At 47.2% G+C, this 25,329-nt stretch overlaps 1 protein-coding gene across 4 annotated transcripts in view; it reads left to right on the top strand.

The window, feature by feature from the left end:
* The window catches only part of rsph10b (radial spoke head 10 homolog B), a 116,029-nt gene extending 96,907 nt beyond the window's left edge, over window positions 1-19,122 (top strand). For 2 of the 4 annotated variants that reach the window (XM_038820180.1, XM_038820178.1), the window contains 3 exons: window positions 4,452-4,583; window positions 16,568-16,871; window positions 18,372-19,122. In XM_038820180.1, the coding sequence (XP_038676108.1) occupies window positions 4,452-4,583; window positions 16,568-16,871; window positions 18,372-18,558 (623 nt within the window). In that variant the 3' untranslated portion in view covers window positions 18,559-19,122. The remainder of the gene's footprint in view (window positions 1-4,451; window positions 4,584-16,567; window positions 16,872-18,371) is intronic. The other 2 variants (XM_038820179.1, XM_038820181.1) reach the window with 2 other exon arrangements.
* Window positions 19,123-25,329: the final 6,207 nt, after the last annotated feature.

The raw sequence follows: 25,329 nt of genomic DNA, 5'->3' as shown, positions 1-25,329 counted from the left end.
CTCCGGGCCCCGATGGGCCGAGCGGCCGTCCATTTTTGGCCAGTCCTGCTGGCGTGGATTAGTGGATTACGCATGGTCCCACACGGCGGGACCTGGCAAGTTAGTAAGCAGGGGCGGTCCTCAGGTGGCGTGGGGGATCCGACCCCGGGGGACTTCGCCCGCGATCGGGGCCCACAGATCTGCGGGCGGGCCTGTTCCATGGGGGCACTTCTTCCTTCAGTGCTGGCCCCATGTAGAGCTCCGCCATGGCCGACGCGGAGAAGAGAACCTCCCATGAATGCGCCAAAATACACCAGCCGGTCTGCGCATGCGCGAGATCACGCCGGCCCTTCGGCACATGAAAGTATCTGACCTTAAAGAGAAATGCCGAGGCGTAGAGAAATGGATGGATCGTGCAGAGACCTCCTTGTCCAAAGAGACAATCAAGAGGGATTCCAGTTGTAGGAAGAAGAACTAAAATGTACTATGTTATTATAAATGTTTGCATGTTTTGTTTTGTTAAACCAAAATGTATATTTGCTGTCAATGTTGTTCAAAAGAAAGTGAAAAGGTGAAAAATGAAACCATCTTTAAGTTGATGGTTTATTTTTTTTTCTTAGGGAGAGGTGTCATGGGAATGTCACTTTAAGAAATGTTTGTCTTCTCAAGTGGCTGCAGTGATGTCAGTATGTTGGTGGAGTTGAACTCTTTACAAACAAAACATAACATAGTGCAAAAGGAGGCCATTCGGCCCATCGAGTCCTCACTTCCACCCTATCCCCGTAACCCATTAGCCCCTCCTAACCTTTTTGGTTACTAAGGGAAATTTATCATGGCCAATCCACCTAACCGGGTGGATCTGCTTTTTACTTTTGTTTTGAGCTGGAAGCTGGTTTTGGCTATGAGTTTTACTTTCGGTTTTCAGTTGGGGAGCTGCTTTGAAGCCAAGACAGTGTATTTTGGTCTCTCTCTGCATGTTAAAGAATGTCTCCAGATCACTTGATAATTTCAAAGTAATACCTGTTTCTGTAAGGAATGCAAACCTATTGTTTTTTGTGGGAGAAAAGGGTGTTGGTCTTATGGATGTTGTTAGGAAAGTTACTAAGGGTTACCTATAGAGTACTGTACCTTGGGGGGGTATCAGTGTTGGTAGTTGATAAGATGTTTACTGTGTGTTTATAAACTGTTAACTGGGTTCATAAGAATAAACATTGTTTTGTTTAAAAAATACTTATGATCTCTGTTGCATCACACCTGGAAAGTGAGCCCTTGTGCTCCTCATAACCAAAATCTATTAAATGTTGTGGGTTAGGTGAACTCCATGATATACTTTGGTGTTCTATAAACCCTGGCCCATAACACCAGTGTGCTGTAGTTAAATCTCAGAGCAGTGTTGGGGTCAGATAGCAGCAAGAAGGCAGCTGAACTGAAAGCCTGTCAGGATCTTGAACGAATGATCAGCTACTCAACTTGCTAGCCACCTTCTCTGGTCTGAGGCTGATGACAGGAGAGTAGTCCGTCCCTGCCAGTTTCTTGAAGTTCCCTTCAAAATGTTTGTCATTCATTCACATGAGTGAAGCAAATGTTCAGAAATGTTTGGAACTACTAGCCCATCATTGCTATTACCACAGTGATAAGTGGGGCCTGGCGCGGTGGACCCTGTGAAGTGGGTAAGTGTGTAACGTAGGTGCCCCTAAAGTCCATCAGAAGGCCTCCCTCCCCCCCAAAATACAAATCCTGTCCTTCCAACTCCCCCATCAAATCCCCAAACAGAGACCATCCCAACAGAGATCCATAACAGACCCCCCGTTAGATTCTGCCATCAGACCCCAAACCCCCCCCCCCCCCCAATCAGACCTCCAACAGAGACCCCCACAACAGAGAGCCCTCCGTCACACCTACCCTTCAGAGGCCCCTGCCTGAAAGCTAAAGAGTAGTCTAGGCAGTAGGTTGAAAAATTATCACATTTTCACATATCCCTTTCTAATTTCTGTTGCCTCAGATAGAAGTGTTCAAAGCAGCTGCTCTCATAAATGTCAACGGTTCCTAGAAAGCCAAATACACTTCAGAAGACTTGAAATCTCTTGACAGCCTTTGAAATGCAGATCTTCCATTCAATTTCACATAGTAAGACATTGCATTAGTCAGTGATTGACAGTTTTATTACTCCAGAGGCAGCTATTTAGTGAATTGTTTACTGATCTTTCCCTTCACACTTGAATGCACCTCCATTACCCTGCTTTGATGCTAACCACAATGTTTATAAGCACTCTTGCTATGATTGACAGCTCCTCACCACATCAAAAGCAGCTAAGTTCTTTGACTTCCTCTTTATCACAACAGGAAGCACGTAGCTGCTGAGGGACTGTCTGCTAGCTCCACACCATGCATAAATTTGCTTTGCAAAGGAGAGGGAATTGTATACTGGCCCGACTCCTAGTGCCAACAGAGACCCGGAGCAATTCTACTCCAGCTGGAGAATTTAGTCTCCCGAACCAAGAAACTGCCCATGATTTCACATTCCACCATGGGATTCCAGTTGGGGAATTTAAATTCACAAATAAATCTGGAAGAAAAGCTAGTATCGATAAGTGTGACCATGAAATTAATAATAATAATCTTCATTAGTGTCGCAAGTAGGCTTGTAATGTAGTTACTGTGAAAATCCCCCAGTCGCCACACTCCGGCGCCTGTTCGGGTACACTGAGAGTGAATTCAGAATGTCCAATTCACCTAACAGCATGTCTTTCGGGACTTGTAGGAGGAAACCGGAGCACCCGGAGGAAACTAATGCAGGCACAGGGAGAACGTGCAGACTCCGCACAGGCAGTGACCCAGCAGGAATTGAACCTGGGGCCCTAGAACTGTGAAGCAACAGTACTACCTACTGACTGTATCAGTACTGCCGCCTGACTGTATACACCACCTCTGTTGTCCCAGCGGCAGGACAGACCCAGGGATGGTGGAGATAGTGCCTGGAACATTGTTTGTCAGCATCTTCTTCTTGTTGAGCAGTCCCTTGGCATCGAGGATGACTTACTTCCACTACGGAGAGGTGGGTTCTGCAGTGGTTGAATAGTCCAATCCTGGATTCACAGACTCTGCCACAGGTTTGGTAGGTGGTGTCGATGAGATGGGTGGATGGGTTCTGCACTGTCCTTCCACTGTTTATGCTTGGCCGCCGTGTCTCCACCCGACCAAGCTTGAGGTGATTGGCGCCCTTGTGATACTTTTTCTCCAGTTTGTGCTTTCAAAGGCAAATTATTCCCATATGTCGATGGGGATGTTGCATTTATTTAGGGAGGCTTTCAGAGTGTCCTTGTTTCCTCTGCCATCCAAGTGATCGCTTGCCATTGCAGAGCTTGGAATAAAGCCTTGTTTCTGGAGTCCTGTATCAGGGATGCGGGCAATGTGGCCCACCCATCACAACTGGTCGAGCATGACCAGTGCTTCGATACTGGGGATATTGCCCTGAGAGAAGACGCTCATGCTGGTATGCCTATCCTGCCAATGGATTTGCAGGATTTTGTGGAGGCAACATTAGTGATATCTCTCCAGGGATTTGAGGTGTCTGTTATACACTGTCCATGTTTCTGATGCATGCAGGAGGTCAGGGACCACAGCTGCTCTGTAGACCATGAACTTGGTGCTGGGTTTGAGGTCTCTGTCTTTGAACACTCTGTTCCTCAGGCACCCAAAGACTGCGCTGGCATATTGGAGTCGATGCTGGCGTCGTCAATGTCTGCTCGCACCAAGAGGAGACTCCTGAGGTATGGGAAGTGATCACATTGTCCAAGGGCTCACTGTGGATCTTGATGGTCAGTGGGAGGTTTTGTGAGGCTGGTAGAGAACCACAGCCTTTTGTTGTAGAGAATTCCACAATTTCCACATGTTTAGTCTGAGGCATTGTCTGTAAGGTAACAACGTCAGGCTGTTACTTGTCTAGCCTGTGGTACACGAGCACCCGGGCGCTAGTAATGAGGACTTTGTGGGGTCGACAGACAGGGTTTGGGTTTGCCTTTTGTAATTTCTGGTGCCTAGGTCGATGCTGGGTGGTTTCATTCCTTTTTGTAAGCTTCATACAACTGAGTGGTTTGCTCAACCATTTCAGAGGGCATTTAAGAGTGAATCACATTGCTGTGGGTATGCAATCACATGTAGGCCAGAACAGGTAGGTTTATTTATCTAAAGGACATTAGTGAACATAAAGAACAGCAACAATTGACAATGGTTTCATCGGCATCATTAGATGATGATCTAATTCCAGATTTTTGGTGAATTCAAGTTCTAACCCGGTTCCCCAGAGCTTTACTCTGATTCTCTGGATTATAGTCTTACGATAAAAGCACTACGCTACTGCGTCCCTCCGTACTATTTTGTATACTTGTATGTTTTCATGATATTGGTGGATTTGTAGGCATTGCACCAGTAATTTTATAGGCGCTTACAATTGTCTGTTATTGATTACGCAGATCATGGTAAAGCTGGTACAACCTCTACAAAGACAACTCTGAAAGACGAGGAACAAAGCCATAAAATTATACCATCTGGAAATACCAGGGATAATAGTAAAGTGCAGTCTGAAGCCCCGCTGAATGAAATAGGTGAACTCAGTGTAACTGACTTTATTTTCTTTTTATTTGTTACACACACCTTTTCAAAGTAGAGAAATTCCCCAATGGGATAGAATTTTGGCAATTGAAGTATCTATTCCAAGCCAAAGGGGCAAAAGCTCCTGTTCAATAAGCCTCTGTGCACTGTGAGAAGATAAAGCTGTGAGAAACATAGACACAAATGTTATGAGGAATACTTATAGGACTATACAAGGGAAGGGGTGGGAATTTATGGAGTCTGCAAGAGCAGGAATCATGACATACATGGTAACTGAATTAGGTGGGAGCCAAAATGTTGATTTCCTGACAACAGGTCAAGATGCACGGATTAAGTCAGTGGTGTGTTTGTGGCATGTTGGGCATCATACTGTCCTGTGATGGATTCCCACTTGTAATACATTTTCATTCTTTGAATAAGGAATAGTACAAAGCTTTTTTAATTACATCCAATCTTCAAGATAAAGTGAGCAGCGCACAAGAATCTTATAGCACCCAGTTCACATTTGTTTAAAGGTAGTGTGTAACAATCAGCTTTGTGCAGTTGTGACTGAGGCCATCAGCATTCCTTATTGAACTCTGTGGCACAAGAGAAGGGAGCAGGAGAATTACAGAGCAGTAATTACAGAACAGACATCAGTAGTGGGCAATATGCTACAGCCTATTAGGGATGTGAATACAGAACATTTGGAATGTATTAACAGGATTGGACAAAGTCAGCATGGGTTTAAGAAAATAGAATAGATAAGTGATGTGGTGTATTTTGACTTCTGGAAGGCTTTTGATAAGGTCCCTCATAAGAGGTTAGTGGTCACTTCCGGTTGCGGCTATGCGGAGCTAAGCCGCACGTTCGGCAGCTCCCGCTAGAAACGGACTTTGGGGCTCTTTTCAGGGCCCCCAACGGAGCATTTTCGACGATTCCCGACGTGGGAAGGGGTGTGCAGTAGATCCCCATGGTTCTATGGTCCGGACCAGGAGTGGGGTGAGCAGAAAAGCGGTGGCAGCGCCCCTGGAAAAGCGGGGGAAGGGAAACAAAATGGCGGCCGGCAGAGCCCTCGAGGAGTGGAGGCAGTGGGCGCAGGAGCAGCAGGAGACTCTTCGGCTCTGCTTCCAGGAGCTTAAGGTGGAGTTGCTGGAGTCGCTGAAGGCTACCACCGGTAAGCTGCTGGAGACTCAGACAGCCCAGGGGGCTGCAATCCGGGAGCTGCAGCAGCAGGCCTCCGAAAGGGAGGATGAGGCCGCGGCCCTCGCGGGGAAGGTGGAGATGCACGAGGCGCTCCATAAAAAGTGGCAGGAGCGGTTTGAGGAGCTGGACAACCGGTCGAGGCGGAAACATTTATGGATCCTGGGCCTCATGGAGGGGCTGGAGGGGTCGGACCTGGCGGCCTATGTGGTCGTTTTGCTGAACTCGCTGATGGGAGCTGAGTCCTTCCAGGGGCCCCTGGAGCTGGAGGGGGCCCACAGAATACTGGCCAGGAGGCCCAAGCAGAATGAGCCGCCGCGGGCGGTGCTGGTGCGGTTCCACCGGTTCGTTGACCGGGAGTACGTGCTTCAGTGGGCCAAGAAGGAGCGGAGCAGCAAGTGGGAGAACACGGTGGTGCGGATCTTCCAGGACTGAAGTGCGGAGGTGGCTAAGCGGAGGGCCGGGTACAACCGGACGAAGGCGGTGCTCCACAGACAGAGTGTGAAGTTTGGCATGTTGCAGCCGGCGCGTCTGTGGGTCACCTACAAGGACCGTCACCATTATTTTGAGTCCCCGGAGGAGGCGTGGGCCTTTGTGCAGGCCGAGAAATTGGACTCAAACTGAGGGTCAGGGATGGGGGTTTTGTATGTAAATGCAACTGTGTCTAATTTTTTCTTTGGAGGGGGGGTTCTCTGTTTCATGCAGGATGTGTGTTGGCTTTAGGGTGGGTGGGGCGATGTCTTTATGTCTTTTTGTATGGGTCTGGTGGACGGGTTCGGGCAGGGAGGTAAACTTGGAGTGCAGGGAGCTGGTGGTGGGGACCGGCAATGGGAGTTGCCCTAGAGGAGGCGGGGTTGGGCAGGGCAAAAGCGCGGATGTGTGGGAGAGCTCCCCCCCTCTTTCCCTAGCCTCATTATACGTCCTCACCAGCAGAGGCCCCAGGTCCCCACCACACTTATCATAGAATTTACAGTGCAGAAGGAGGCCATTCGGCCCATCAAGTCTGCACTGGCTCTTGGAAAGAGCACCCTACCCAAGGTCAACACCTCCACCCTATCCCCATAACCCAGTAAACCCACCCAACACTAAGTGCAATTTTGGACACTAAGGGCAATTTATCATGGCCAATCTACCTAACCTGCACATCTTTGGACTGTGGGAGGAAACCGGAGCACCCGGAGGAAACCCACGCACACACGGGGAGGATGTGCAGACTCCGCACAGACAGTGACCCAAGCCGGAATCGAACCTGGGACCCTGGAGCTGTGAAGCAATTATGCTATCCACAATGCTACCGTGCTGCACTTCTTATAAAAATAAATATAAAAATCCACCAGGAAGCCTTCCGGACCCGGGGCCTTCCCTGCCTGCATCGCCCCCATACTCTCCATCACTTCCCCACCAACCAAATGGGGCTTCCAGCCCCTCCACCGGGTCCTCCTCCACCTTGGGAAACTCCAACTGTCCAAAAACTGTCCATTCCTCCTCCCTTTCCCCCTGGGGCAGGGGGCTCCAATTCATATGGCTTCCTATGAAACTCGTCAAATATCCCATTCACCCCCACCGGGTCCAGTACCACCCTTCCCACCCCGTCCTTCGCTCTTTCAATCTCCCTCACCGCCTCCTGTTTCCTAAGTTGGTGGGCCAGCATCCTACTCCCCATACTCGTACCCTGCCATTCTGGCCCTCTACAACTGCCCTACTGCTTTCCATGTGGACACCAGCCCAAACTCCATTGGTAGTCTCTGCCTCTCCTTCAACAATCCTGGGCCTCCGAGAACCTCCTGTTCACCCTCAAAATCACGTCCACCAGTCTTGCCATCTCTGCTTGTTCCTTCTTTTCCCTGTGCACCCAGATCGAAATGAACTCCCCCCTAACCACTGCATTGAGCGCCTCCCAGAGCATGGCGGCCATAACCTCCCCCATATCGTTAAGTTCCACATACTCCCGGATGGCAGCCCTCACCCGCTCACACACCTCCTCATATACTAATAACCCCCACATACAGCCTCCACTGCGGGTGGTGCACCCCCCCCCCCCCCCCTTTCCGGTCACAAGTCCACCCAATGCGTCGCATGGTCTGAAGCCATGACCGCCGAGTACCCCAATTCAACCACCCCCGCCAACAACGTCTTGTCCATCACAAAGAAATCAATCTGGAAGTACACCCAGTGCACATGGGTAAGGAACGAAAACTCCTTCTGTCTTAGCTTACCAAACCTCCAGGGTCTACCCCCCCCCCCCCCCCCCCATGTGTTCCATAAACCCTTTTATCTCCTTCGCCACTGCCGACACCGTCCCTGCCGACACCGTCCCTGCCCTCAGACTCGACCGGTGCAAGCCTGGCTCAATCACCGTTTTAAAATCCCCTTCCATAATCAACTGATGCGAGTGCAGATACGGGATCTTCCCCAACATCCGCCTAATGTACTCCATGTCATCCCAGTTTGGGGCATAAACATTTACCAAAACCACCGGCATCCCAAAACCAACTTCCCACTCACCGCCACAAACCTCCACCTCGATCGCCACTCGCTTGTTTACCAACGTCGCCACTCCCCTCGTCGTTTTTTTTCTATGTTTCATGTCCAATCCTGAATGAAGACATGTCATACTAAATTTTTCCTCAGCCGTTGTCTGATCCCCTATCTTTTTTTAAAATAAATTTAAAGTACCCAATTCATTTTTTCCAAATAAGGGGCAATTTGGCGTGGCCAATCCACCTAGCCGGCACATCTTTGGGTTGTGGGGGTGAAACCCACACAAACACGGGGAGAATGTGCAAACTCCACATGGACAGTGACCCAGAGCCGGGATTGAACCTGTGACCTCGGTGCCGTGAGGCTGCAGGGCTAACTCACTGTGCCACCATGCTGCCCTTTGATCCCCTATCTTTAAATGCGTCTCTTGTAAAAAAAGCCATTTCTGCCTTCAAGCTCCTCAGGTGTGCGAACACACACGGCCATTTGACCGGCCCATTAAGCCGACTCATGTTCCACGTGACCAGCCTGGTTGGGGGCACCCGGCCTCCTCCCCTGCCGATCAACCATATCCCTTTTTAGGCCAACCCCCGGCCCATGTCACGTGATCCTCCAGGCGAGCCCTCAGATGCTCACCGCCATCACTTCCTTTCTTGCAACCATACCTTTGTCAGCAGCCCCCCCTACTCCCTCCCCCAAATAAAATAACAACTCCATCCACATTCCCTGCACCAACCATCTGACCATTCCCCACTGTGTTCCCATTAGCTAGCCCACCCAGCTAGGCTGTCAGCTTCCTATTGATTCCCCTCCACCCCCACTCGCATTCCCCCATGAACAAACAACAAAGAAACAGAAAAAAGTGCATTCACCATTGACGGTCCCCAGGCAGCCCACCACCAAACACAACAAAATAACTCAAAGGAGAAAAGTTCTCCAACAACTATCAAAAGCGAAGACAAGAAAAACAAACATCTCCTGGCATCTCCTCCATCGTTCAGTGTCCATCTCCTGCCAGTCCATTGTCCCTCAAAAATTCCATTGCCTCCTCTGGCATTCCAAGATAATGTTCTCGGTTGTGGAAGGTCACCCAGATGCGAGCCAGGTACAATATCCCAAGCTTCACCCCCTTAAAGACGGGAAGCCTGAACCCCGGCTCTGAGTCACTGTCCGTGTGGAGTTTGCACATTCTCCCTGTGTCTGCATGGGTTTGCCCCCACAACCCAAAAGATGTGCAGAGTAGGTGGATTGGCCACACTAAATTGCCCCTTAATTGGTAAAAATGAATTGGGTACTCTAAATTTATTTTTTAAAAGAAAAAAGAGAAAAAGAAAAAAAAAGAAAGGTAGTAGGCATCAGGGTGGGAGCCAGATTAGGGGGTTGCCATTTCAGTTGGCGGCAGTGGCGTGCAGAGGGGGGGGCCGACGGTGCGTTGGCCCCAGGCATCCATTGGATAGGGGCATGCAATCAGAGGCTATTGCTCTCCCCAATGTCACCCAGATGCCTAAATTTTTCCACCTGAATTTAACAAATTGTTTTGCTAAGGGGGGGGGGGGGGGGGGGGGGCGTCACAATCAAATCCAGTGACTACCGACATGTACCTTGTGTCAGGGTGAGGTGACTGCGCTCCCAGACTCCCCCGCGGTGGGGAAACCGCTCTATCCGCCCCGCGGGCGGGCGGCTTGGGACTGCGCATGTCCAAGGGAGGGGGAGCTCCTCACATGCAGGGAAAGGCCCCGCCCCCTGATCTGCGTGCTGAGATGTTGACCAATGAAAAAAGATTGAGGACCGGAGGGACTGTGGTTCGCCAGCCAATCAGAGCGCGGGCTTTGTGTGAGTGATAATTGAGCTTTCACACCGACGAAATCTTCCTCCTGTCTCCAACATCTGTGAGTAAAACACTTTCTTTTCTCCCCCTTTCCATTTCTTTTTTCATTCTGACCATCAATTGGTCACTTGCAGCAACTGAAGGGAAAGGAAGTGAATCCAGGGAGGGTTCAGACTCTGGAAAGCTTGGCCCAGGTCTCTCTCTTAAAAATATTGACATCCTTTGCTCCCTCAGTTTTGACACATGAAATGAAATGAAAATCGCTTATTGTCAGGGGCTGTTTAGCACAGGGCTACATTGCTGGCTTTGAAAGCAGACCAAGGCAAGCCAGCAGCACGATTCAATTCCTGTAACAGCCTCCCCAAACAAGCGCTGGAATGTGGCGAATGCGGAATGTGACAATAAGCGATTTTCATTTCATAAGTAGGCTTCAAATGAAGTTACTGTGAAAAGCCCCTAGTATTGACCAGGACACGGGGGTAACTCCCCTGCTCTTCTTCAAAATAGTGGCTGTGGGATCTTCAACATCCACCTAATAGGGACAGACAGAGCCTCAGTTTAACACCTTATTTGAAAGAAGGCTGTTCTGACAGTGCAGCACTCCCTCAGTTCTGAGTGTGATTAGGGATTCAGTCATTCACCCCAACTGCTGACACACCAGTGAGTTCACTCTGGGGAGAGGCTGTTCACCTGCTCTGTGTGTGGGAAGAGATTCTCTCAATTAACCAACCTGCTGACACACCAGAGAGTTCACTCCGGGAAGAGGCCGTTCACCTGCAGTGTGTATGGGAGGGGATTCACTCAGCCATCCATCCTGCTGAGACATCAGTGAGTTCATACAGGTGAGAAGCCATTGACCTGCCCTCTGTGTGGTAAGGGATTCAGTCATTCATCCCAACTGCTGAGACACCAGCGAGTTCACACTGGGGAGAGACCATTCACTGCTCTCTGCACACAGAGGTTTAGAACATCTTCTACACTGAAATGAAAATCACTTATTGTCACAAGTAGGCTTCACTGAAGTTACTGTGAAAAGCCCCTAGTCGCCACATTCCGGCGCCTGTTCAGGAGGCTGGTACGGGAAGTTATATTCAAAATGTTTTCCTTTCTCATACTATTTCTCAGTATATTAGGCCTTATACTTGAGTCTTTGGGGCATACAATCAAGATTTGCCCCGGGCATCACCAGACCTCTGCACGCCACTGGTTGGTGGGGACTAGTTTACGATACCTCGGAGTCCAGGTGGTGGGGAATTGGGGTCAATTTCAGAGGTTGAACTACATTAGCCTGGCAGGTAAAGTTAAGGCGGACTTGCAGAGGTGGGCTAGTCTCCCACTATCATTGGCGGGCTGCCAGGTTGCTCGGGATTGGGGGGGGCTCCGTAGGTACATTTCTAGTTTACTGGGGAGCGTGATGGTCTCCCTCTGTCACTGGTAGGAATGTTAAAGGCTGTTAAAATGAACGTACAACCACGATTTCTATTTATTTTCCAATGCCTGCCGATTTTCCTACCAAAGGCATTTTTTAGAGAAATTGAAGGGATGATTACCTCATTCTAATGGGGAGGGAAGGTGGCCAGAATTAGAAAGGTGCTACTACAGAGAGGAAGGCAGGCAGGGGGTTTGGGTGTTCTGAACCTGATGTATTATTACTGGGCGGCAAATGTGTCGAAGATATGGAGCTGGGTCAGAGGGGTTGACACCCAGTGGGTCAGAATGGAGGAGAGTTTGTGTAGGGGGTCGGGATTGAAGGCACGAGCAACAGCGCCGATCCCGATGGCCCTGGGGAGATACTCAGAGAGACCGGTAGTAATAGCTTAGTTGAGAATTTGAGGCAGTTTCGCCAGCACTTCGGGTTGGGGGCAGGATCAACGCAAATGCCGATTAGGGGGAACCATTGATTTGAGCCAGGGAAGTGGGATGGAGATTTTCGGAGATGGGAGGAGAAAGGAATTAGGACACTAAAAGATTTGTTTCTTGGGGGTTGGTTTGCAGGATTGAAGGAGCTGGGAGCAAAGTATGGGCTGGAGCAGGGGGAAATATTTAGATACGTGCAAGTTCGAGACTTTGCCAGAAAGGAGATACAGAGCTTGCACATTATTGGAGGATGTGCTGGCGACAGTGGGACTGGAGAAGGGGGTAGCATCGGCGGTTTACGGTGCTATTTTGGAAGAGGAGAAGGCACCGCTGGGAGGGATCAAGGTAAAGTGGGAAGAAGAGTTGGGAGAGGGTATGGAGGAGGGGTTTTGGTGTGAGGTGCTCCAGAGAGTGAATGCCTCCACCTCGTGTGCGAGGTTGGGGCTGATACAGCTGAAGGTGATATATAGAGCACACCTCACAAGGGCGAGGATGAGCCGGCTCTTTGAGGGGGTAGAAGATGTGTGTGAGCGTTGCGAGGGGGGGGGGCGCAAACTACGTTCATATGTTTTGGTCTTGTCCAAAGCTGGAGGATTACTGGAAAGAGGTGTTTAGGGTAATCTCTAAAGTGGTGCATGTGAAACTGGACCCGGGCCCTCAGGAGACCATATTCGGGGTGTCGGACCAGCCAGGATTGGAAACGGGTGCGGAGGCAGATGTTGTAGCCTTTGCCTTGTTGATCGTCCAAAGGCGGATCCTGTTGGGATGGAGATCAACCTCACCACCCTGTGCCCTGGTGTGGTGGGGGGATCTGCTGGAATTCTTGACTTTTGAGAAGGTCAAATTTGAACTGAGGGGAAGGATGGAGGGGTTCTACAATTCACAAGCGTAATTCATTATGCACTTTCAAGAATTGGATTACATCGAACATTAAGGAAGGGTGTTGGGAGAGTTGGGGGACTGTATGTGTTAGTGGTGACTATCGGTGATTCCTGATTCCTTTTTGATATTTGTTTATGTTAACATGCGGGCTAATGGTTGGGGGTTTGGTGGGAGGTTGGGATTGTTGTTATTGATATGGGGATTGACCTTACATTAGTTACTGATTATTGTTGATTGTTGGGTTTAAATTTGGGAGAAAATGTGAAAAAGGAGAATAAAAATATTTAAGAAAAAAAATCATTGGCGGGCTGGATCCAATCGGTTAAGATCAACATCTTGCCGAGATTTCTATTTTAATTTCAGTAATTTCAGTGGCTTATTTCAGGTTTTATTTGGGTGGGTAAGGCCCTGAAAATCGGAAGGGGGGTGCTTTAGAGGGAGAGACAGGCAGGCTTGGCGTTGCCAAATTTGCTGTATTATTATTCGCCAGCTAATGCTGAGAAGGTGTTAGGGTGGTGCAGGGACCTGGGGGCACTCTGTGTTCAGATGGAGTTGGAGGCATGTAGGGGCACAGATTTGGGGGGGACTGGCAACGGCTCCACTTCCATTGGCGTCGGCGAAGTACTCAACAACTCCAGTGACGGTAGCCCGATTAAAAATATCATAGAATCCCTACCGTACAGAAGGAGGCCATTCGGCCCATTGAGTCTACACCGATCCTCTGAAAGATAACTTCACCCAAGCTCACTCCCCCGCCCTGTACCATTAACCCCTTAATCTAACCTACATTTCGTTTTGGACACTTAAGGGCAATTTAGCACTGTCAATCCACCAAACCTGCACATCTTTGGATTGTGGGAGGAAACCGGAGCAGCCGGAGGAAACCTATGCAGACACGGGGAGAAAGTGCAAACTCCACACAGATAGTCACTTACGGCCGGAATTAAACCTGGGTCCCGGCACTATGAGGCAGCAGTGCTAACCACTGTGCTGCCATGCTGCCCTATGGAGGCAACTCTGCCAGCATTTTAATTTGGTGAGCATCTTTAAGGCTAGCTCCCATTTGTGCTAACCACCTATTTGAACCGGCATGGCTTGATGCCTCATTTTATGCATGAAAGGAGAGGGGGCTGGAGAGTGCGGGTGATCTATTTTTGAAGGGGTGATTTGCCAGCCTGGAGGAACTGAAGGAGAAGATTGGGCTGATGGACTCGGACATGTTTAGGTACCTCCAGGTGCAGAGTTTTGTCAAAAGGTTTTTTTCGGCTTTTCCGGCGATGCAGCCATCTTCCTTATTGGAGAGGATTCTCTTCTGTGGGGGATCGGTGGAGGGCAGTATGTCCAGCATGTATGCGTGGATAAAAGGGGAAGAGTTGAGTTTTATTTTTTAATGTTATTTGTTTGTATGTTTGGTAATTTTGTACAAAATGTGAAAAACTTAATAAAAACATTTTTAAAAAGCAGTTTTCTGCTGCATTCTCCATGGTAATACCTCTACCAATCAGAATCCACTTTCTTTTATTCATTCATGGGATGTGGCATCATTGGCTAGGTCAGCAGTTATTGTCCACCCCGGTTGACCTTCAGAAGATGGTGGTGAGCTGCCTTCTTGAACTGCTGCATTCCATATAGTGAGTTCAGGTATCTGCAAGTTAGGGACTTTGCGTGAAAAGTCTGGAGAGAGTTCTCTACGTTGCTGGGATACACCCTGCTGGAGTGACTGCTGCTTCCGGATGTGGAAGGGAAGGGAAGAATTGGGGATATATACAAGTGGCTGGGGGAGCAAGGAGGCGAACAGGTGGTGAAGATCAAGGAGAAATGGGAAGGGGAGTTGGGAGGGGAGATCAATTGGATGGCCCTGCTTTGGGTAAACGGGACCTCCTCCTGTGCAAGGATGAGTCCGATACAGTTTAAAGTGATGCACAGGATGCATGTGACTCGGGCACGAATGAGTGGGTTCTTCCAGGGGTTAGCAGATGAGTGTGAGAGGTGTGGGCGGGGGCCAGTGAATCACGCGCACGTGTTTTGGGGTTGCGGAAAATTGGGAAGATTCTGGGCAGAAGTGTTCGCGGTCTTAGCCAGGAAGTGGAGGAGAAGGTGGACCCGGACCCTTTGGTTGCTATGTTTGGGGTTTCAGAGAAGCCGGAGCTCATGGAGAGGAGGAAGGCCGATCTCGTGGCCTTTGCCTCGCTGATTGCACGGCGGCCAATTTTGCTGGAATGACGGTCAGCATCGCCACCGAGTGTAGCGGCTTGGTTGGGTGACTTGTACGACTTCCTGCGGTTGGAGAAGATAGAGTATGAGTTAAGGGGTTCTGCAGAGGGGTTTGAGAAAAGGTGGGGGGTGTTTGTGACTGTGTTTGAGGAGCTGTTCGTCGCGGGGGGGTGAAAAAGAGGAAAAGGTTTGTACAGACTGTATAGTTGATTGCTGGGAAGTATGTTTCCTGGGGTTTTTATTTGTTTAACCTGTTTTGATACATGTTTGTAATAAAATACTTTTTTTTTTAAAAAGGGAGTTCTCAGATTTTGATCCAGTGACAGTGAAGGTACAGTGATATATTTCCATATCAGGATGATGAGGGGATCTTGGAGCAGACCTTGCAGGTGGTGGTGCTCCCTTGTCTGCTTCCCTCTCCAGATGGTAGCAATTATGGGTTTGGAAGGTGCTAGCTAAGAAGACTTGGTGAGTTCCTGCAGTGCATCTTGTAGATGGTACACACTGCTGCCACAGTGCATCGATGGTGGAGGTCGTGAATGTTTGTGGAAGGGGTGCCAATCAAGCAGGCTGCCTTTTCTGGATGGTGTTGAGCTTCATGAGTGTTGTTGGAGCTGCACTCCAGGCAAGTGAAGAGTATTTGTCACAATTCTGACGTGTGCCTTGCAGATGGTGGATAAAGTTTGAGGAGTCAGGAAGTGAGTTACTCGCTGCAGGATTCCTAACCTCTGACTTGCTCTTGTAGCTACAATATTTATATGGCTAGTCCAGATCAATTTCTAGTCAATGATAACCCCAAAGATATTGAGAGCGGGCAATCCAGCAATGGTAATGCCATTGAACGTTATAGGCGGTGGTTAGATTCTCTCTTGTTGGAGATGGACTTTGCCAGCCAAACAGCACTCTCTTCTTGTGCAGAATAAATTGTTGTTCCCTTTACTGTTGGTTTGTCTTGCAATGCTGTCCTGATGACTGCAAGACAAAAAGCTTTGATAGTACATCTCTTTTTAGCAATACTCTTAAGTTCTGAGGACTATTGAACTACTACTTTCACTAGTCTTTCGGAAGTATTTTATGTTTCCCCCACCTCCAATAATGAGTTTGGAGTGCCTTCGGCAGGTGAATGGAATGGAGAAAATCCAACAACAAATTATGCAAAATCACTGTATTGAATCAACCAATCTTTTATTCTTTTATTTCATGATAAACCTGCGGCAGTGACTTTGCAACTTTACAATTCTTGATTGCTAACAACATTACACATAACGCACCTGCTGCCAGCTCAAAAGCAACCAGAATCAGAGCATTATTCCATGCAAGTTTAAAACTGTAAATATTATAAATGACAACAATACCAGGAATCAGCAAATCTCAACGGTGAAGCGATGCCTGTTGATCAAATATTCTATCATGATTCTGTCATTTGAAACTTTTAACAGAGTGTTCTCCCAGGCACCCATTTTTATCAAAGAAATACATTTTGGATCTTGGCTGTAAAAGTATTTTATTTTATTCTTTTTTTCTTTTATTAAGATAAATTGGCAGGAAAAGTGCCCTCAGGAAAGGTCCCCTCAGAAAAGGTCCCCTCAGAAAAGGCGGTGTCAGAAAAGGTGCCATCAGAAAAGGTGCCGTCAGAAAATGTTTTAGCAGAAAAGGCTACAGTCAAGTCGGAGGCTGCGTTGGAATTCTGGTTGAATCAAGTTTATTATTTCTTCATGAAGAGGCTGTTTCCAGCCTATGAACATGCTCAAGTTCTAAATGTGGAGGCAAAGAGAGACATGGTGCGGCGGAATGAGCTGGCTCGCCAGGCTCTCATAAAGGCTGCAACAAGAGCTAGGTCTGTATCACTGAGTTTACTAGGAAATTCATTGATTAATCCTAAATCCAACAGGTTTATTTGGAATCACTAGCTTTCAGAGCGCAGCTACTTCATCAGGTGAACCAAATTCACAATTTACCTTGGTGGGATTTGAATTCCACTCAATTCAATAAATCTGTATTCTTATGGGCTGGTGCCAGAAAAATAACCACAAAAAGGTGTTTCTTGTAAAAACCCAGCTGGTTGACTGATGTCCTTCAGGGAACCTACTGCCCTACCTAGGCCTGGACCTACAAGGTGACTCCAGTGTCATACATGCACTCTCACCGGTGGGAATAGCCTCAGTATTTCAAGTTTCTCCTCTTCACTATAGATTTTCATGCCTGGTTTCATCATGATGGATCAGGACTGTAGGCTTTCTCTGGCTTTAAAGTCCTTTTTGGGCAGCACAGTGGCGGAGTGATTAGCATTGCTGCCTACGGCGCTGAGGACCCGGGTTCGATCCCGGCCCCGGGTCACTGTCTGTGTGGAGTTTGCTCATTCTCCCCATGTCTGTGTCGATATCACCCTCACAACACAAAGATGTGCAGGTTAGGTGGATTGGCTACGCTAAATTGCCCCTAAATTGGAAAAAAATAATGGGGTACTCTAAATTTATGTTAAAAAAAGTCCTTTTCATAATATGGCTGCCTGAACCAGAGCACAATCCTTTAATTATGGTCTCACCAATGCTCTGTACAAATTATCATTATCTCTGGTTTTTTGTACTCAAGGCCTCTACTCATACAACATTGCTGATGGTTCATTAAGTCAATAAGTTTAAGATGTTGCATATTGACATTTGGACATTAGGGTCGGGATTAGAGCCTCCGCACCGCAATCGCGCCCGACGTGGGGACGGAGAATGGGACGTCGGACCTGCAACGCCTTCCTGCGATTCTCTGGCGACCGGAGAATCGCCGGCAGTTGCGCGCGTGTGGTTGACATGGCACCGGTCGGGGGCCGTTGAAAGAGGTCCCCACGCCGATTCTGCACGGACGACCGGCCGAGTTCCCGCCGGAGTGGTTCACGTATGGCTCCACCCAGCGTGTGCTCGGAGTCACGGCTGCGGTGGCCATCCTGCTGGGGGGATCCGTCGCGGGGGGAGGCAGGCCTCCACGACGGTCAGGCCCACGATCGGGGGGCTACCTCTTTGGCACCGGCCCGCTGTGTGGTCCGCCATGTCGCGCGGGCCGGCGCGGCCGCCACGCGCATGCGCGGACCCGCAGCCGGAAGTGCAGGGCTCTGTATCGGCAGCCGGAGCTGCAAGAACTACTCCATGGGGCCCTGCTAGCCCCCTTAAAAATCGAGAATCACCCCAGACTTTCTAGAAAAAAGTCCAGAGTGATTCACGGCCGTTTTCTCGTGGGCGTGGGGACACAGCCCCATTATTGGAGAATCCTGCCCTTGATGTCTGCAAAGCTATCTAAAGTGCCTGAATGACACCCAAACCAATCACGTGTTCTAATATGATTACAGATTGAAGGAGGATATCATCAAACGTGACCGTGAGGCTGAATTGACTCTGATTGTATCTACCCCTGGAGAACAAAGTGAAGACGATGATAGATCTGTTAATCCTATGCAAAAGGTGGCCGCAGAAAATGTCCATTTGGGGCCAAACAAAAAATCCAGTGGAACCAAAAAGAAGAAAAAGTCCCTTTAAACAAGATCCTCTTGTATCAACTGGGCAGATTCTATTTGTCAGTGAGATTATATTTTAGCAAGTAAATGGAACCAGGTAATTTTCTAACTTTAACAGAAATGTAAAATCAGATGGGCGGAGGAGAATGACAATTATATTTGTTTTGCAGCAGTTCTGAGTATAAATCTATCTCTATGCAAAGTGAGTTGTGATCAATAACTATTTGTTCTCAAATCTCTTCATGGCCTCATCTTTTTCCATTTCTACAACTTCATCCCGCCCTACAACCCTCATAGATATCAGTGCTCCAACAGTCTATCTTCTTGGGCATCCCCGATTTTAATCTCTCCACCATTGGAAGCGGTGCCTTCAGCTGTCTTGGCCGGAAGCTATGAAACTCCCTCAATAAATCTATCCATCTGTCTCTATTGCTGTCTCCTGTAAGATACGTCTTAAAACATACCTCTTTGACCAAACTTTTGGTTACCCATCTTAACATCTCCTTATTTGACTCTGTGTGAATTTGTTTGATAACACTTTGTTTATATTTAAAAGCGTTATATAAATAAAAGTTGTTTGTTGTTATTGATGGCTTTATTGAAATGTTCATTTATTGCAAAATAAATGTTTCAAGAATGACAGAAATGTCAAACTAAAAGTAGTTCATTGACTGAAATTGTCACTATCTCCCCTCAGTCCCCCACTTTCCCAAAGCAAATTGGGCTTCGGAGGTGTTAAAATTTGAAAATTCTCCCCTCCCCCGGCTCCTACACCCAGGAAAGTTTTATAACAGTGACCCTTAACGTCCAATAGACTCCTGATAATGTAGGCAGGGGCGTATTTAATACGAAGAAGCTATTGGCAGTGCAATGTAATACTAACCTCACATCACTGCACTACCTGCAGCATAGAAGCACAACCACAGCAGGAGGAGCCCACTGCTCATCAGAAACCCAGATTAGTCTTTCAAAATTACTTCTGTTAGAATCCATATGGTTCATGAAGAACAGGAGTGCACTCCCCACATACCGCAATTAGCCCTTAGGCCTTCCAGTACCAGAAAACACACCCTCTTCCCCCTACATACCCTGATCCGCCTTTTAACCTCATGCATACTATAATGTTAAATATCTATTCAAGATGGCATATAAAGCTCAGATTTATTCATGTGGTGGAGGTTTAAACAAATGTGGGGATTTTAAAAAAATGCTCCTCGTTGCTTTCAATTAATTAATTTCACTAAGTTCTATACTACGTCAGGTATTCAATTTAATGCGTGCATGCTGCCCAGACAGTTGTAATACAGAAAATGAACACAAGAGATCACTCTACTACGGATTGGAAATAAGCAAACGTGACACCACTGTTTAAAAAAGGAGGTAGGCAGAGAGCAGGTAATTATAGGGCAGAGAGCAGGTAATTATAGGCCAGTGAGCTTAACTTCGGTAGTAGGGAAGATGCTGGAATCTATCATCAAGGAAGAAATAGCAAGGCATCGGGATAGAAATTGTCCCATTGGGCAGACACAGCATGGGTTCATAAAGGGCAGGTCGTGCCTAACTAATTTAGTGGAATTTTTTGAGGACATTACCAGTGCAGTAGATAACAGGGAGCCAATGGATGTGGTATATCTGGATTTCCAGAAAGCCTTTGACAAGGTGCCACACAAAAGGTTGCTGCATAAGATAAAGATGCATGGCATTAAGGGTAAAGTAGTAGCATGGATAGAGGATTGGTTAATTAATAGAAAGCAAAGAGTGGGGATTAATGGGTGTTTCTCTGGTTGGCAATCAGTAGCTAGTGGTGTCCCTCAGGGATCAGTGTTGGGCCCACAATTGTTCACAATTTACATAGATGATTTGGAGTTGGGGACCAAGGGCAATGTGTCAAAGTTTGAAGACGACACTAAGATGAGTGGTAAAGCGAAAAGTGCAGAGGATACTGGAAGACTGCAGAGGGATTTGGATAGGTTAAGTGAATGGGCTAGAGTCTGGCAGATGGAATACAATGTTGACAAATGTGAGGTTATCCATTTTGGTAGGAATAACAGCAAACGGGATTATTATTTAAATGATAAAATATTAAAACATGCTGCTGTGCAGAGAGACCTGGGTGTGCTAATGCATGAGTCGCAAAATGTTGGTTTACAGGTGCAACAGGTGATTAAGAAGGCAAATGGAATTTTGTCCTTCATTGCTAGAGGGATGGAGTTTAAGACTAGGGAGGTTATGCTTCAATTGTATACGGTGTTAGTGAGGCCACACCTGGAGTATTGTGTTCAGTTTTGGTCTCCTTACTTGAGAAAGGACGTACTGGTACTGGAGGGTGTGCAGAGGAGATTCACTAGGTTAATCCCAGATCTGAAGGGGTTGGATTACGAGGAGAGGTTGAGTAGACTGGGACTGTACTCGTTGGAATTTAAAAGGAGGAGGGGGGATCTTATAGAAACATATAAAATTATGAAGGGAATAGATAGGATAGATGCGGGCAGGTTGTTTCCACTGGCAGGTGAAAGCAGAACTAGGGGGCATAGCCTCAAAATAAGGGGAAGTAGATTTAGGACTGAGATTAAGAGGAACTTCTTCACCCAAAGGGTTGTGAGTCTATGGAATTCCTTGCCCAGTGAAGCAGTAGAGGCTCCTTCATTAAATGTTTTTAAGATAAAGGTAGATAGTTTTTTTAAGAATAAAGGGATTAAGGGTTATGGTGTTCGGGCCGGAAAGTGGAGCTGAGTCCACAAAAGATCAGCCATGATCTCATTGAATGGCAGAGCAGGCTTGAGGGGCCAGATGGCCTACTCCTGCTCCTAGTTCTTATGTTCTTATGTACTTAGATGTCAAAAAATAAATACTGTTTTGGGATTGAGCTACAATTAACTCACCTTCCACTTAATTCACAATGGCGGCATAGTGGTTAGCACTGCTCCCTCACAGTGCCAGGGACCCGGGTTTGTTTCTGGCCTTGAGTGACTGTCTGGAGTCTGTGCATTCTCCCCACATCTGCGTGGGTTTCCTCCGTGTGCTCCGGTTTCCTCCCACAGTCCAAAGATGGATTGGCCATGCTAAATTGCCTCTTAATGTCCAGGGATATGCAGGTTGGGTTCTGGGGTTAGTGCAGGTTGGGCGGGGAGTGGGTCAAGGTCGAATGCTCTTTTGGCCTGTCAGTGCAGATGCTGCATCAAGTTGAAAATAAATTTATAGATTTTTGTTAACCAAAGGTATTAAAAGGATCTGAAGAAAAGTCACAGTGGAAATAGATCACAGATTAGTCATGGTTGAATTAAACTCCAACTGCACCCCTTCAAGATGTGGGAAGAGTCATGGACCAGCGACGGATAAAAATAGTGGAAATCCATGAATGCCACGCCGGCTAACCTTCGCAACCCACCATTTTGTTTACCTTTAATGCAACAGGTGAGCCTGTTTGGTCCTCCCTATCTTGCTTGCTTTGTCATTCATTGTTACATTTCTGCTAAGGACTTCAGCTGACGATTTAAGTTCTCACAGCATCTCAAATCAAGAGGCTTGTCCTTGGACTTGCTATGCTTAGTCTTCAAACGCCTTTGAGGGTTTTAAACTTTCATTCGCCAGTACTTCCCTGCATTTAACACACAGGGGCTTTGCATTGGCAAAATTAACAATATCATACCTCAAGAAATCAACTTTATCCTGCTTTGTTCCCGATTTCAGTTTCTTCTTAATGAGTTGTTCACCAGAGGTCCTATAGCTCTGGTAACAGCTCACACCAGCACTGCTTTGCCCTGCCCTGGAATCTCCTGAGAAGCTCTCTCCAGCAGATTCAGTTGTGAGGTCCTGGTCTGTTTGTGTCTCTGGCCCTCTCTTCCTTCTTACAAAATGAACTATCTTCCGTTCTTCACACAGTCCTGTTACTTGCATGCTGACAGCTACAAAATGGAGGAATCATTCCTCCGTGATTTCGCACCCAAAGTACAGACCTACAGGGCACGTGACGTCACTGTACATGCCGAGCGCGTGACCTGCTCTCTGCCGCTTCTTCTGGCAGGAAAACTCCAGCATTCACATTTAAAGGCCGGTCACGACCAGCATTCTCAACTTAAAAGCACTCAAACAGCCAGCATTCTAAATAGCCAGTCATGGCCCTTGGGCACTTCCCCCGCGACCAGGAATTCCCCGGCCCATCACTCAGCGACCCTCCTGACACCCGCCCGCAGATTGCAACCCTGAATTTGAAAAACCCTGATCTAGAGGCTTGTGACTGGGTGCCTACGAAGGTAGAATGGAATTTCAAAATCTCTTGAGAAGTAGGTACAACAATTACAGGACGTGTACAAGGAGCATCAGACAAGAGTAAAAAGCCATGTGGAGGAGAGTGAGAATTTAGAAAATGTTGTATTTCACCAAGAATTGGCACTGAGCCCCCTCCCTCTTCCTGATTGTCAATGGATATTCCAACTCAGCAGCTGAAAGAGGAAGTGCCACGGTCAATGATATTTGCAAATTACATTTTATCTGGAGAACAGCACTGGAAGGTATGGGTCTGAAGATCAAGCTGCCAAAAATCCATTATGTAGACTGTCAGTTTGAAGTAATGAAAAGATCAGAGTGCAGGTGTAAAGATTAAGGCTGAAACTTGGAGAAAGTGAGTCGTTTCAAGTACCTGGGGTCAGTGGTGGCAGAAGATGGAAGTGTGGCATTGTAAATTACCACAAATTGCGATGTATAAATTAACTTGGCGTCATTTCTCCCAGCCCCCAAAATCATTATTTTGCATGTACGCGCCATCCAAGTTGACGGCATAGCCCCCCGCCCACCTTGTGAGCCATGACATGCTATACTCACATTAGTAGTCAGCCTCAATTTGTCCCCCACAAATGCATGTTTTATGAACTAGTATCTTATAACTGGGCGTAAGGGATCAAGCAAGCGATGTGAGCCATGAGGAGGTGCACAGGAGTTTAAGACATCCCCACTCTGCAACATTAGCAAAATGGCAACTACCGACATCCATGCTGGCAGTTCACTTTTACACTCGGCATATAAGCCAACCCTCAATTTTGAAGGTATATCTTGAGGCTTCAAAGGTTTATATTTGTAACCAATGGATTAGCTCTGGTCGGAGAAATTGGAAGAAGTGCAGAGGCGTGTTGTGAGATTGAAAAGTATAATTGAAATGAAGAATCGACAAGACAGGCTAACCTCATTAGGTAGTGCAGACTCTTGGGGAATGTCTAGAAGAGAGGACCAAGGAGAGAAAGACAAGATGAGGAACCAATACATCAAGTTGGGGGGGGGGGGGGCGGGGGGGGGGGGGGTGGGGGGGGGGGGGGTCAGTTAATATTGTGGAAGCATCAAAATAAGTAGCTAAGAGATTGAAATGATATGGTCATCTGTTGTGGAGAAAGAGAGGGCATGTGGGGAGGCTGGGATTGGCAGGAAGAAAATGAGGAAGGCCTAAGACCAGGTGGGAGGATGTGGTGGAAAGGGATTGGAAGGAGAATGGGTGTCTGATGGAGAATGATGCTAGACAGCATTGTGGTGACCCCAAACAAAATGGGTGGAGAGGAAAGGAAAAAAGATCAGCCATGATCTCATTAAATGTAGAACAGGCTCGAGGAGCTAAATTACCTTTTCTCCTATACATTGAAGTTCATTCCATGTAGGTCAATTTATGCAAATTCCAGTTTCCTATATATGCCTTTCACTAAATATATATAATGGACAATACATCATCCCATACATTGTCTGCTGGATCATGAGCCCATACATCCAGTGCTGAAATATAAGTAAAGTTTGAAAGGACTGAACAAGAGAATTGCACAGAATTTACAGCACAGAAACGGACCATGCAGCCTGACCAGTTTTATAGTCCACACGAGTCTCCCTCTCATTCTCGCTGAACCAACGTATCCTCTTCTGTTGAAAAATAGCTTTTAGGCTTCTTTCATGACTGTGTGTGGTGCCGCTAGTGTGCTAGTCTATTATCTAACATAAGGAAAAATTACTTTTTATCAAAGTCAAACAATACAAGTGTGCATATGTGCACAGCTTCTACATAATACTGAGGGAGTGCAGCACTGTCAGACCTGAATCTTTCGGAGGCCCCATCTCCCCTCAAGCGGATGTAAAGATCCCGTGGCACTATTTCAAAGAGTAGCAAGGTAGTTCTCCCTGGTGTCCTGATCAACCAACATCACTAAGTTAGCTGGTCATTGCTGTTGGTGGGACCTCACTGTGTGAAAACTGGATGATACAGTTCCTACATTACAATTGTGACTGCACTTCTAAAGCACTTAATGGTCAGTACTTGGAGACATCATGTGGTCATGAAAGGCACTATAAAAATGAAAATTCTCTCTGTTATTCTGTCTACATTATCTGATAATGCACCTTTTCCGTATTGAACTCACATTTTCTGATATTTCCACTGCATAATTCTAAATTTTAATACCAAATTTTGTATTTATACATATTCATAAATGCAAGTTTGTTCTTTTTTAAATAAATTTCTGATTAGTTTCTGATTATTTGTTTGTGTTTGTTATTTGTTATTTCTGATAGTTGTCCTGCTTGCAAGTTCAGTAAAGGCCATTGAGCAGAACTGCAATTGCAACTTGCAAACTGCAATCAGCAACGAAAGCAGCCTTGTGCATCAGCAGGAGAAGAGGATACAAAATCTTGCTGCAAGTGAATTCAAAATCAGTGTTGATTTTATTTTCCAGAAGCAGGAAAAAAAAACGTTGATTTTCTCGCTGGTATCTTGAATTTGACATAACTTTAGGTACAGTGCTAGAAACACAGCAGAGTCTTCAAG

Source organism: Scyliorhinus canicula, chromosome 15 (genome assembly GCF_902713615.1).
Source record: "Scyliorhinus canicula chromosome 15, sScyCan1.1, whole genome shotgun sequence".
In the NCBI taxonomy this organism is placed as follows: Eukaryota; Metazoa; Chordata; class Chondrichthyes; order Carcharhiniformes; family Scyliorhinidae; genus Scyliorhinus; species Scyliorhinus canicula.
The sequence above is the reverse complement of the archived record's forward strand: the minus strand, read 5'-3'. Positions and strand labels throughout refer to the sequence as shown.